This window comes from Jaculus jaculus, chromosome 10, assembly GCF_020740685.1.
Source record: "Jaculus jaculus isolate mJacJac1 chromosome 10, mJacJac1.mat.Y.cur, whole genome shotgun sequence".
NCBI lineage: Eukaryota > Metazoa > Chordata > Mammalia > Rodentia > Dipodidae > Jaculus > Jaculus jaculus.
In genome coordinates, this window is record NC_059111.1 from 55,759,042 (window position 1) to 55,772,284 (window position 13,243).

General features: G+C 35.9%; 1 protein-coding gene across 6 annotated transcripts in view; it reads left to right on the plus strand.

The window, feature by feature from the left end:
- Window positions 1–13,243, plus strand: part of Rundc3b (RUN domain containing 3B) — a 146,839-nt gene that overhangs the window by 79,778 nt on the left and 53,818 nt on the right. For 3 of the 6 annotated variants that reach the window (XM_045160433.1, XM_045160432.1, XM_045160435.1), the window contains exons 5-6: window positions 2,677–2,796; window positions 6,008–6,088. In XM_045160433.1, coding sequence (XP_045016368.1) covers window positions 2,677–2,796; window positions 6,008–6,088 — 201 coding nt within the window. The remainder of the gene's footprint in view (window positions 1–2,676; window positions 2,797–6,007; window positions 6,089–13,243) is intronic. The other 3 variants (XM_004662287.2, XM_045160434.1, XM_004662288.2) reach the window with 1 other exon arrangement.

A 13,243-nucleotide genomic window follows, 5' to 3' on the forward strand; every position in this document is an offset into this window, starting at 1 on the left:
TTCACAAAGAGGAGGATGACGGGGTTCGGCCATTAAAAAAAACACATCTAGGCTTCAACAGAGCATTACAAATAGAGTTGCCTCCTTGAACAGTTTATTTATATGAGCTTGAACAAACTGTTTTAACCTTTTCTTGCTAGTAATTTTCTTGCTAGTAAAATGGATCATATCTTTGTTCAATTTTTGTTATTCTAAATGCCAAATGATATGTTTGTAAAAGTAATTGGCAAACTTTGAACAGCTGTTCAGAATTGATAGTGTAAGTTTATGTTTACATTTATAAACAGCCAACTTAGTAACCCATCTTTCTACTAATATTACAGTATTACTACTAATTATTATCCTACTATTATGAATATATTAAAATATAGTCTTTATGAATTCACTAAAACTCATTAAAAGAGCAAGATAGCTAATGTCAGGTGTTTTTAGTCAGTACAGTGGTATTGAGTGATAAAGTGCTATTCATTGCCTGAATGTTACATAAATAGCTAGAGCAGTGTAACAATCTCTGCAGTAAAATATACCAGTTTTTAACATAACACTTTTTTTGGTATATACTCCTAAATGAGTATGGCAATCACATGACAGTTTTTAAAATATTTTTTTTATTTATTCATTTGCATGTAGAGAGAAGGTAGAAGAGAGAGACAGAGACAGAGAAAGGGAAAGGGGAAATCACAGCCTCCAGCTACTGCAAACGAATTCCAGAAGCATGTGCCACTGTGCATCTGGCTTTATGTTACTAGGGAATCGAACCCAGGTCATTAGCCTTTGTAGGCAAGCACCCTAATAACTGAATCATCTCTCCAGCCACATATGCTGGTTTTCACCTTTCCACCTTCTGTGACAAAGTTTCACATCGTTCACCATAACTTTTTGCCAGACTTGCTAGGGCCTGGTCTCCTGGAAAATTCTCCTGTCTGCCTTCCTTCTTGCTTTAGCCATGGAATTATAAATACCTGCCACAGGCCTTTGTTGACATGAGTGCTGGTGTTCCATACTTGGGTACTCAGTCTTGTACAGCAAATGCTTGATCCACTGAGCCATCTTCCTAGCCTAGTAGTACGGTTTTAAAAGAAGAAAACTGTGCTGGGCACAGTAGTGTGTACCTATAATCATAGCAATGCAAGTGACTGAGGCAAAAAGATCATAAATTCAAGGCCAGCCTAGGCAACATAGCAAGATTTTATCACAGTAAAAAGAGTTAGAATAGAAAGAAGTAAATTCAACAGTGCTAGATTCTTTGTAGAAATATATCCTGTTATTTTCTTCAAAATAATTTTGAAATTATTGTTGCAGTTACATCTCACTAATGGTCAAACACCCAACCAGAAGCAGCTTATGGAGGGAAGGGGTTTATTTCAGGCTTACAGAATCCAGGGGAATCACCATCAATGGCAGAAAAAGTTGGCTTACTTCCACAGATTCATAGCAGAAAGACACCACTAAATAGCCAGCAAACATGAACAGCCAGAGCTCAGACTGCTTCTCCTCACACACCTAGTAGTGATGGACTACCAAATCCACTTCCCAGTGACACCTCCCCAGCAGGGCTCTGCCTGCTGAAGACTCAAGTTGCAAACTCAATCTTAAGTAAAAATCCCTCAGGTGGGCTGGAGAGATGGCTTAGCAGTTAAGGAGCTTGTCTGCAAAGTCTAAGGACCCAGGTTCATTTCCCCAGTACTCACTTAAGCCAGATGCACAAGGTGGCACATGTGTCTGGAGTTCACTTGCAATAGTTAGAGAATCTGGTGTGCTCATTCTCTCTCTTTCCCTCTTTCTCAAATAAATAAATAAATATTTTTTAGTTCCCTGAGGCTATTGAGGGCATTTACATGTTAACAAAAGCAATGTTCTGTAGAAATTAGCAAACATACATTTATACTCTCATTTTTGGCAAAGAGATTTAACCTCAGGTGGTGGCACTCTTGCCTTGAATCTTGTTTGAAGAAGAGTGTCTTATTCTCTACCTTGCTTGCTAGGATAGCTGGACTATGAGCTTCTGGGGAGTATCCTGTCTCTGAGTCTCATCTTACCATTACAGTGATGCATATGCAGATGCTTGCACTACTGTGTCGTGCTTTTCATGTGTTCTGGAGATCTGAACTTAGGTCCTTACACCTGCATGGCAAATGCATTAATCCTTGAGCCTCTCCCCATCTCTGAGTATATGTATGTATGTGTGCATATATATTTATTATGTACTTTAGTGGCCACTTGCACTATTAATATTACAATATTGTGGTTAATATATAATACTAATAACCACATCTTCCAAGCCATTAGTCAGTAAGTCTTGGAATTATACAAAAAATATTATAAGTAGTTTTGGAAACTGACCAATACAATTGATCCTGAATTTTCTACCTTTTACACTACATTAGTATTTTTCACCATTAGAGAAATTTCTGGGCATCCAAGGCCCATTGAGGAATCACTTTTGAAATTATTTATCAGAATTTTGAGAACATTTAGGGTGAGTAAGTTTTATAATGATACTATTGGTTTTTGTTTGTTTTGGTTTTTTCCTAAATGTCTTCAAGACTTCATCGATCAAATTTGAATTGTCAGTTAAATAATATTGAGCTATTCCTGTATTTTGGGGGCTCTGATTTCTCAAGATCAAAATAGTGGTGTTTTCAATATTTATATATCCAGTCTCATCTTTTTTAGGAGATTTTATGAAGATGGAGCAATTGTCCTGGGTGAAGAAGCAAATATGCTTGCTGGCATGCTGCTTGGACTCAATGCTATTGACTTCAGGTGCTTCACATTTAACTCAAGATTCATCATGTAAATTATTCTTCCTCACAATAGTTTCTACCTAGGATATTTCTCTTTCAGGTTTTCAAGTGAAGCACATAGTTGAATTTTGATTTTTGATTTATATTGTCCCCTTTCAAATCAATTAATTTTAAAATGGTCTCAAAAAAGGAGATGTTCTCAAGCATAATTGGGCAGGCCTGCTCTGTAACTTGAGTGACTGTAAAGATTAGAGTGCATTCTGCAAGCAGTGTCCCGCTAGCACTGAAGGAAGGTTTCTGAGTCTCTATTTTTTAGCTACTGCTTTAAAGTGAAAAAAAATAGACTCAAAACAAATTCAAGTTAAAAAAATTGTCATTTTTAATGATTGTAATGGGGAGGTAATATGATGGAGAATGGAATTTCAAATGGGAAAGTGTGGGGGTGGGGGGGGGAGGGAATTACCACGGGATATATTTTATAATCATGGAAAATGTTAATAAAAATTTTAAAAAATTGTCATTTTTGTCATGTGTCTAGATAACAAAGCTTCTAGCAGAATGTTTTGGATATCTTATATCTCAGGTTAGCTTTCTAAAATTTCAAATGATATTGCAAGCATTGAAGGAGAAAAATAAGAATGCTAGATTCTTTTAGGCATTCAGTGTAGAGACAAGCCCAGAGAGAATTGATGCTATGTCACCCTGGCATGAATGGAACTCTTGGTAGGAATGAAACTTGTGTCTGATCTAGACTCAGCTACAGCACCCCCTGCTGCCCACAGTCTAGCATACTCCCAAGAGGGCTGTTCTCGGTTGTCTGCCCCTCACATCTGTAAACCATATAAGGGTGGACCCCTTACATACCTGAATCTGAGGAGAACAATCATATCAACCAATTATAAAGGCTATCCCAGTTCATCCTTTTCTCTCTGTGGATTCCCTGTCATCTCTGCTTGGATACACATGAGTGACTTTCCCTCTCACCCAGCCTTGCTGCAGAAAGGGAGGGGGCAGAATACTGCTTCTTGGTCTGGGTGGTTTTTCTGTAGGCCTCTGCTTCATTCTTTGGGATAACTTCTCACTTCAGTTACTTGTCTGATTTTCCTCTGGTTTCTGAATCTACCACAGGTATATTTCCCTTACACTCGATCTACCGGGTGGATGCTTTCTCTAAACTCTGAGCCTGCTGCCTGTGTAATTACTCTAAACTCAGGGTAACTATACGTATGACTCTCTTTGTGACTCCTTTCTCATCTAAATTTCGTGTCTCTACTTTTCTCTCTCCACTGCCATTTGCACTCTTAACTTTCTTCCATGGGGAAACTCAGGATGGATGCTATGGTGTTCCTTCTAAACCTCCATATATTAAAATCTTAGATTCTATCTTCCATGTATTTATGGCTGGGCCCCAACTTTCTCTTGAATGAATCTCATGGACTTTGCCATGTTTTCCATATGAGTGCATGTTTCCTACTTCCCATGTGCTTATGGCTCTGCCATAGCCATCTTCCTGCACCTCAATTTCCCTTAAAGAAACACCACAATTTGTAGTTTCTCTCTAAATAAACTTAATAATTCATCATTTATCCTTCTCAAGTCCATCTTTATTATTATTATTTATTATATTGTTAAAGATACTATAGAACCCAAAATCAGGGTTCATAAACTTGGGGGACCCATCTTGAATGCCAAAATCCTGTATCAATATATACTTTTATTATCAACAAAAATAATTGGTTTCAGAATGACAAAAACTAAAATGGTTATTGTAAGTTTCTTTCTAGATATATGGACACATCATTTTGCATTTCTGTAACTGATCACAAATTTTGTTATAACAAAAGGTTTGCTTTTAAGTAAATTCAAAGGCAATAATATAGGAAGTATTTTTATTAACATATATAATATTTGAAAATTCAAGCAAATTAACAAAGTGAGACTTAAATGATCTTGAGAAGAATACTGCAGTTTTTACTGAGGTTATCTTTTTCTGGTAAATCACTTTTTTTCAAAATTTTTATCATTCTGTAAGTTTATCATTCTGAATGTTTATCATTCTATAAGTTGGTATTTCTCCTGTTTATGATTTAACAAACTACTATTGAGCTAATTGTTTTATTTTTTACAATGAACATGGTATGTACAATATGATTGTCTTTTGTAATTTAATTTTTTAATAATTTCATGCATGTATGTAATGCATTTTGATAATATTCAGCCCCCATTATTTTGTCTTGTCCCGTCCCTTGCTAAACCTCTTCTTTCTAAGTAGTCCTCCTTCTATTTTCATGTCTTTTTGTGTATGACTCACTGAGTTTAGTTAGGGTTGTTTACATGATTCTTGGTTGTGGTTTATTTACTGTAGCATGAGTAGTTTGCCAGTAACATCACCACTGAAGAGAATGACTCCCTGTCCCTGAGTAGAAGGTTGTCTTTTTGACCTGCATAAGGATGTTAACTTAATATTTAACAAAAGATTATTAAAATATTTGTTTAATATAACTAATTGCACAGTTTTCAAGTGAAAGTGAGTATCTTAAAGTATATAGTAATGTTTCTGCAAATAAAAGATAGCTCATGTTAAGTGATGCCACTTTAATTTTGTATTTGTTTGAATCTAGAATAGGATATGTATATATTATATATTGAAATTAGTATTTTAGACTAACTTACAAAGAAAACCAAAAGGTAGGAGTTCATAGGTCATATTTCCCCCTGAAATAGTCACCTCTCTGTCATAGATTTGTTTTATTAGCATTGTAAGACTGGCAGTATAACTTTTGACATGTCACTGAATCTTTTCCTTGGTCACATGATCTCACAAGAAAGAGATCATCTGGAGAGTAATGGGTGTTTAGTATCATTTGGAAGTCTAAGATCCCAGTCTTAACCTATTCAGTATGATCTTTTAGGGGATATATGGTATCATCACAGAATTTGCATCTAAATATGAAAAACAAATCTCTATATTGTCAAGTAAGAAAAGGGGACTTAAATTGATTTCTCAGTACATTATACTTTTGCTCATGAAACATTGTGTAGTAAATAGTGTACTAATTTGTACAATGCTTTATCATTGGTATTAAAAATAAAATATTTTGAGGTTATTGTTACATGTAACAAGTAACAATTAAATTGCATACAAAAAAAATCATCCCTTGTAGTTGGAAGAAAGAAATGTCTCTAGCAAGAGGTTGTTTATAATACTTTAGTTTACTATTTATATACTAATATGGACTATTTATTGTTTACTTTCATAGCTTCTGTCTAAAGGGAGAAGGATTGGATGGCATCTTCCCTGCAGTGATTGACTATACACCATATTTGAAGTTTGAACAGAGGTACTTGGCATTTTGAAACATTTACTACAGTCTTAATTGTAATTGAATGTTTTTGACATTTTTTGTGTAATTTAAAATTTGTGTACAATATTTGTTTCAGTATCATATCAGAAATTATTAGTGACTACAACTCCAACTTCAATGCTTATAATTATGAAAATTCACAATTTTTAAATAACTCCAATCATATTAAGTAGTTTATAGTACAAACATGTAGTTAAATTGTTATAGTTATTATGAAACAATAGAAACAATAATATATCTGAAATAACTTCTTGAGATTTCAAAACTATTTCACTAAATTCTTTTCTATTTCACAAGCATTATAAAGATTATTTTCTGCCCTTCTAGAAATAAACTTTGCTTTGTTTTTGTTAAATATTTTTGCTTATTATATGCAAATTCAGTGATATACTTATTGACTCTTAAAAAGGGTATGTTTATAAAAATTCTGCTAATTCATTTTGTGTATTATGTGAGAGCTCTGGGTCTTCCAGAATTTCATATGTATTGAAAATTAAATGACATCTGTAGCTGCTTCCATGTTTTGTTTGCAAATATTGATCTCATGAATAGCATGATTATCTACACACACACACACACACACACACACACACACATATATGTATATATGTATGTATATATATGTCAGTAGTGCTCTGTGACTGTTCCTGGGGAGATGTGAACAAACAACACTTCACCTCAAGTGGGCACCAATGACAGATTAGAGATGATTCTGCGCACGTCTAGCTGGGTGAACCTCCGAGTATATTAAGGTTACTTATAGGAACATCTGTAGCGTTAGATACCTTGTCTCAAGCAAGGTGAAAGATGAAGACAGACACCTGAAAGTTGTCCTCTGAGCAATACATGTGCCCCATAGCACTTGTGTGCCTGCACTCAAACTCATATACATCATACACACACACCAAAAATCAACAGTGTTTTTTGTTCTATACTAGTGAGAAATAGTTGTTTCCAATTAACTGCTTGATATAAATTTAGGCATTTTATGCATTTATTTATTTATTTAAGAGAGAGAGAGTCAGTGAAAGAGGCAGATAGACGACAGAGAGAATGGGCACACTAGGTCCTGTGACCACTGCAAACAAACTCCAGATGCATGTGCCACCTTGTCCATCTGGCTTAGGTGGGTACTGGGGAGTTGAACCTTGGTCCTTAAGCTTCATAGGCAAGCACCTTAACTGCTAAGCCATCTCTCCAGCCCATTTTAAATATTTTTATTTCAAGGAGAATAATGGTATATGCCTATAATTCCAGCATATGGCACATTGAAACAAAATGATCTTAAGTTCAGAACCAGCTTGCGCCACACAGCATTTTTAAATGCATTCTAAACCTTAAATTTCTAATAGGTTATCATTATTAGTCTTTTGTGATATTATCGGGGTTTGAATGTACAATGTTCCCCATAGGCTCAAGTGTTTTTAATACTTGGTCCCACCTAGTGGCACTGTTTGGGAAGGTTGTAGAATCTTTAGAGGCTAGGTTAGGGAAAGCTGTAGAGGTAGAGCCTTAGTGGAGGAAATGGATCACTGGAGGTGGACCTTGAGGTTTGATAGCCTGGCTCTACTTTATGTTTGTTGTCTGCTTACTAACTATGGATACAATATGACCAGCTGACCTCCTGCTGTTACTATAATGTACTGGACCCCTGAAATTGTAAGCCAAAATAAACCATTTCTTCCTGAAGCTCTTTTCATCATGTATTTTGTCATCACAACAAGAAAAGAAACTAATTTAAAATCCAAGGCATTCTCCTTATGTTATCCAGGGTGGCTGAGAACTTGATGTGCAGCCCAGGCTGGCCTCAAAATCATTCTGCTTCAGTCTCCTAAGTAGTGAGATTACAGGCTTATGCCCCAAACATGGCTTCAGTTTTCATTTTTAAACATAATGATACAATAAGCATTCTTAAAACTATCTTTAAGTATGATTATTTCCTAAAGAGACAAATTTCTATATTCAAAATTTCAGAGAGTGTAAATGATTAAGTGTGCCCCTGAATTGTCCTTCCTCTACTTAGAATCCTAAGTACTTCACCCCTCCCTTTGGGAGGGCAAACTCATCATTTTTGGTTTAAGGCTAGTCCTTTGACTTACACACCCCACCCCATCCACTCTCTTCATTAGTATCTGCTCCAGCAATTGATCAGTCTCATTAATTACCCCTTTTCTAGATCTTCTCAGCTATTACAGCTCTGAGGACATACTGGACAATCAAGCATGGTTTCTCTTTTTTAATTAATTAATTATTAGCATTTGTATGGATACATCATTTCTCTTGTTCCTTCCCCCATTCTACTGGGGACCCTATTCAGTGGGGTTGCAGGTATTCCCCAAAGGTTGTGGGTTATGTGTTATGGGAGCAGCAGTCAGCTTAGGGGGACAGAGAATGCCTCTGGGCATGATGTCTCAACCTGTGGCTTTTAGAATCTTTCCGCCCCCTCTTCCACAAAATTCCTTGAGTCGTGGTGGATGAGTTTTAAGTCTACTTCAATGATAGCCTCTTAAGAGTCTCTGGATTTCTGCTTTGGTAGGTGTTGAGTGTCCTCAGGGTCTGTCTCCTTAGCCCTGGCACAGATCATCAGTTTCACCATGGAAGCAGCACTCTTGCTCATATCCCCTATTCCTCTGTGGATTCACTGTGGCTTGGCTGAAGTGTGAGGTGTAGTTTATCTCCTTGGGTCTTGCTACCTTCTGTAAAAGAACAGATTCCCCAATGGAAAGTGAAGTCAGCATAGTTTAAATGGGATAAGCTTTATTAATTTAGGGATAATTTGATGTATGTAACCCCTCTTTTAGCAAAAGACTAGTGAGAGCTCAATCTTGGTTTCTCTTACCACATAGGCCATTTCTTATGATCTGAACTATGTGGGTACTTCTTCCCACCAGCAGGCAAGCATGTAGATCTGCAGTCGGAGCTAGCTAAAGGATATCTTCTAATTCAACCTACTTCTTATGCTGTCTACCTTGAGATAGTGTCAGTCATGCAAGACTGCCTTCACTTTAGTCACCGGTTGCAAGTCAGGGTCTATATGCCATCTAATGAATAGACTCAAGTTGGGGTTAGCCTAACCTTACCTTTATTACAGTTTAATTTGTTGTAGTATCTCACAAACTATCAGATAGTATAGACAAGGTAGGACTTAGAATTGCTTTATGGCCTATTAAAAGACAAAAGGCAAGAGTAGTAAATGGTATAACTCTATAGTTTCCATGACCTACCTTGAGGACAAGGAAATCCTAGTTTGTATAATAAGTGAAGGGGAAGAGGCAATGCTGAAAGAGAAGAGAGAGGGAAGGAAAGAAGAGAGAATATGAGTGGATTTTGCTTTCTGAGCCTTCAGATACTCCAATATTATAAGAAGACTGCCTTTCATCTTAACTGCTCTGAAGCTGTTCCAAAGCTGCTTCAGGAGCCAAGGACAAAAGGCCAAATCCTTTAACCTTATTGTTCTACTTATTTAGGAAATAACAAGGACTATGGGAATTAAATGCCAGAATGTTTGTGCATGCATGCATGTGTGAGTGTGTGAAGCCCTCCTGCCTCCCAAGTACAGAGCCTTATAAGCCACTCACATGTTCAGCTCTTCAGAAACTAATACCAAAATGTCACATCAGCTTATAATCACATTAATTTTTTATACCTTACTTATTTCTAGCTATTTCTCTATTCTCTTTTCTTTTATTACAAATATGTCTTCCATATTTTTTCCTTCATTTTATCTTGAACTACTTAAGATTGAATCCCTGCCTCCCCCATTAAAAAAAAAAAACAAAAAAAAACTGCTCTTATAAGTCAGCTTAGTATCTCATTGCCAAAGCTACGTAAGATGAAAAGACTACTGGATTTAGTGATTATCCATGGTATTCTCCTCTTGCCACTTTCCATGTGTGAATGGGATGTGTGCATTTGCACATATGTGCATATGCCACTCTCATATACACTACAGATATATTACAGCACCCATACGATACATGCAACAAAAAAAAAGTAGAATGAAGACTGGAGAGGTGGCTTAGTAGTTAAAGGCACTTGCTTGCAAAGCCTGACTTCCCAGGTTCAGTTCTCTAATACCCACATAAAACCAGATGCCCAAAGTGGTATATGTGTCTGGAGTTCATCTGTAGTGGAGAGGTCCTGGTCTGCCCTTACATATATATTCATATTCCCTCTCTCTCGCTCTTCTCTAATAAATAAATGATTTTGTGTTATAAATATATAGGGCATAAATATTTCCTGAAGCCCTACTTTATCATGTGAAAGTCTAATAAATTTTTGATCATTATAGTTTATAATATATTATTATAGTTTATAATTCTGTGGAGATGTTCATGGATATATTTGTATTGTTTAAATTTTATCTAGGGTAGTTTGAAGTGTAATTTTTTCAGATATTTTCAAAGCTTTTTATTACTGTCGTGGTTATTGAATGAAATTTGTGACCAAGTGTAGATTCTAGTCAGTTTTACGGGGATTCTTTACTGTACTTACTAGATTGATCTTATCACTGGTGATACTAATATTTGTAATATTCTTATCCTTTTTCACTGATATATGCTTGATCTTTTAAATTACAAAACTGATACATTAAACTTTTTCACCATGACGTTTGTTAGTTTTTTTTTTTTTAATTTTTATTTATTTATTTGAGAGCGACAGACACAGAGAGAAAGACAGATAGAGGGAGAGAGAGAGAATGGGCGCGCCAGGGCTTCCAGCCTCTGCAAACGAACTCCAGACGCGTGCACCCCCTTGTGCATCTGGCTAACGTGGGATCTGGGGAACCGAGCCTCGAACCGGGGTCCTTAGGCTTCACAGGCAAGCGCTTAACCACTAAGCCATCTCTCCAGCCCTAGTTTTTTCTTTTATGGTTTTATTTTTTCTTTCTATTTTGAAGCTAATTTGTCAGATGTACTCAACAGTTAGAATTCCTAATTTGTTTTGATCTACTTTTATTAAGTATGTCAAATCATAAGTATGTAATCATACTTTTATTCCTCAAAGTTTATTCTTAATGTTTTGTTTGATATCAGTAAAGTCCTATCAATTTTCTAGTGGCTAGTAGTTTTCTTACCTTTTTAAAAAACTACATTGTATTTCAGTCCAAAGACATTAATATGTAAGAAAATAGTTTGACAGTAATTGTAATATATAGCAATTGCCTCCCCCCATATTAGATACAATAGCATGCAAGAAAAACATGCAAAGGATTTATGGAACATAAGTAGATAGAACTTTCACCTATCTGTGCCTTTATGCTTAAGTATGCCTTTTAAAATGATATTAAATTTGAATTTTTTCTTTTCTGGTATTGAGCAAAGCCCAAACACACAAAAAAAACTCTATTTGACAAGTTTTTATTTGTATCAAATTACAGAGTACTGTAAGCAGACAGAGAAAGAGAATGGGCAGAATCCTCAGATCCTCTAGCCACTACAAGTGAACTTCAGATGCATGCGCCACCTCGTGCAGCTGGCTTATGTGGGTACTAAGAAATTGAACCTGTGTCCTTAGGCTTTGCAGGCAAATGCCTTAATTGCTAAGCCATCTCTTCAACCCTTTATTGCTATGTCTTTAATGTCTTTGGTCTCAGTGCCTAGCTTTCTAACAAAAGTGGAAGCTTCTAAGTTGTCCAGGCTGACCCTCAACTCAGGTGGACTTTGAATTTGAAATCCTCATTCATTAATCTTTCCTGTAGCTGGGATTTATAGGACCGCACCATCAGCTTTCACTCCAATTCTATTATCATTATCATTATGTTCACATTTGCTTTTTGGATTTTCAAGATAGGGTTTGATGTAGCCCAAGCTGACCTCAAACTCCTGATCCTCCTGCCTTTACCTCATAAGTGCTGGGTTATAGGCATGTGCCACTGTACCAAGCTCTAAATCTATTGATGGTAGCTAGTAAATTCTAATTTCAGTTTATTTAAAGTGTAGTAAATAGTAAATACTTGAAGTTGCAGTTACCTCCTTATTGCTGGGATGAAACACCTGACCAGAGGCATATTTTGGGAGGAAAAGATTTATTTCAGGGAAACAGATTCCATGAAAAGCTGCTTCAGGGCTGGAGAGATGGCTTAGAGGTTAAGCGCTTGCCTGTGAAGCCTAAGGACCCGGGGCTCGAGGCTCAATTCCCCAGGTCCCACGTTAGCCAGATGCACAAGGGGTCGCACGCGTCTGGAGTTCGTTTGCAGTGGTTAGAAGCCCTGGCACCCCCATTCTCTCTCTCCCTCTTTCTCTGTCTATCACTCTCAAATAAATAAATAATAAACAAAAAAATTTTTAAAAAAGCTTCTTCATGGCAGAGAAAGCATAGTGCATCTAAGATAGCAGGGGAAGGCAGTAGTCTGAGTGACCTCAAATTTTTAATTATTGATATGCTTTGCCAGTTAACTGAAGTGCTTGAGATATTTATTGCTATTTATTTATTTATTTATACTTATATATTTATATTTCTATTTATTATATATTATTAATTATTAATATATTATTAATATAATATATTATTATATATTATAATTATATTTATATATTTATATTTATATATATTTATTTGCTCTGATATATACTGCTGCATTTTTGGATGTTAATTCTACGTTCTGCCTTTTTTGCATTTCTTTTGCTAGTCTTGCCTTCTGTGGGGGTGGACTGATTTCTCCTCTTTGCTACATTTTATTCCTCTTCTAGTTTACAAGTTATTTAATCCGTATTACTTTTGCTGTTATGCCATTAGTTTTAATAGGCAGACTTAAAATGTGCTATATAAAGTAAAAATCTATACTGTCCATCCAGATAGTGAGGATCTTATACTGCTTAAACTCTAGTCATTTTGGTTTTTGGCATGTTAGCATATAATGTGTCCACTGTAGGTCTGTCAATGATTATTTAAAATTCAAAAAGTAGAAATCATTGTTACTATTTCAAGCCCTCAATCAGATAATCATTTTTGTTGACTTTCCTTTCTACTTGCTTTCTCCTATCATTTTTTCACTTTATTCTATATAAATGTCATAGGATTTTAAATATGGATTGTGATGGATGTTCTCCTTCTGATAATAAGAAATGCTGAGGAGTGACTGCTCCTTCTAAAACTGTTATATTCTCTTTGGCAAAGCTGAGCTGACCC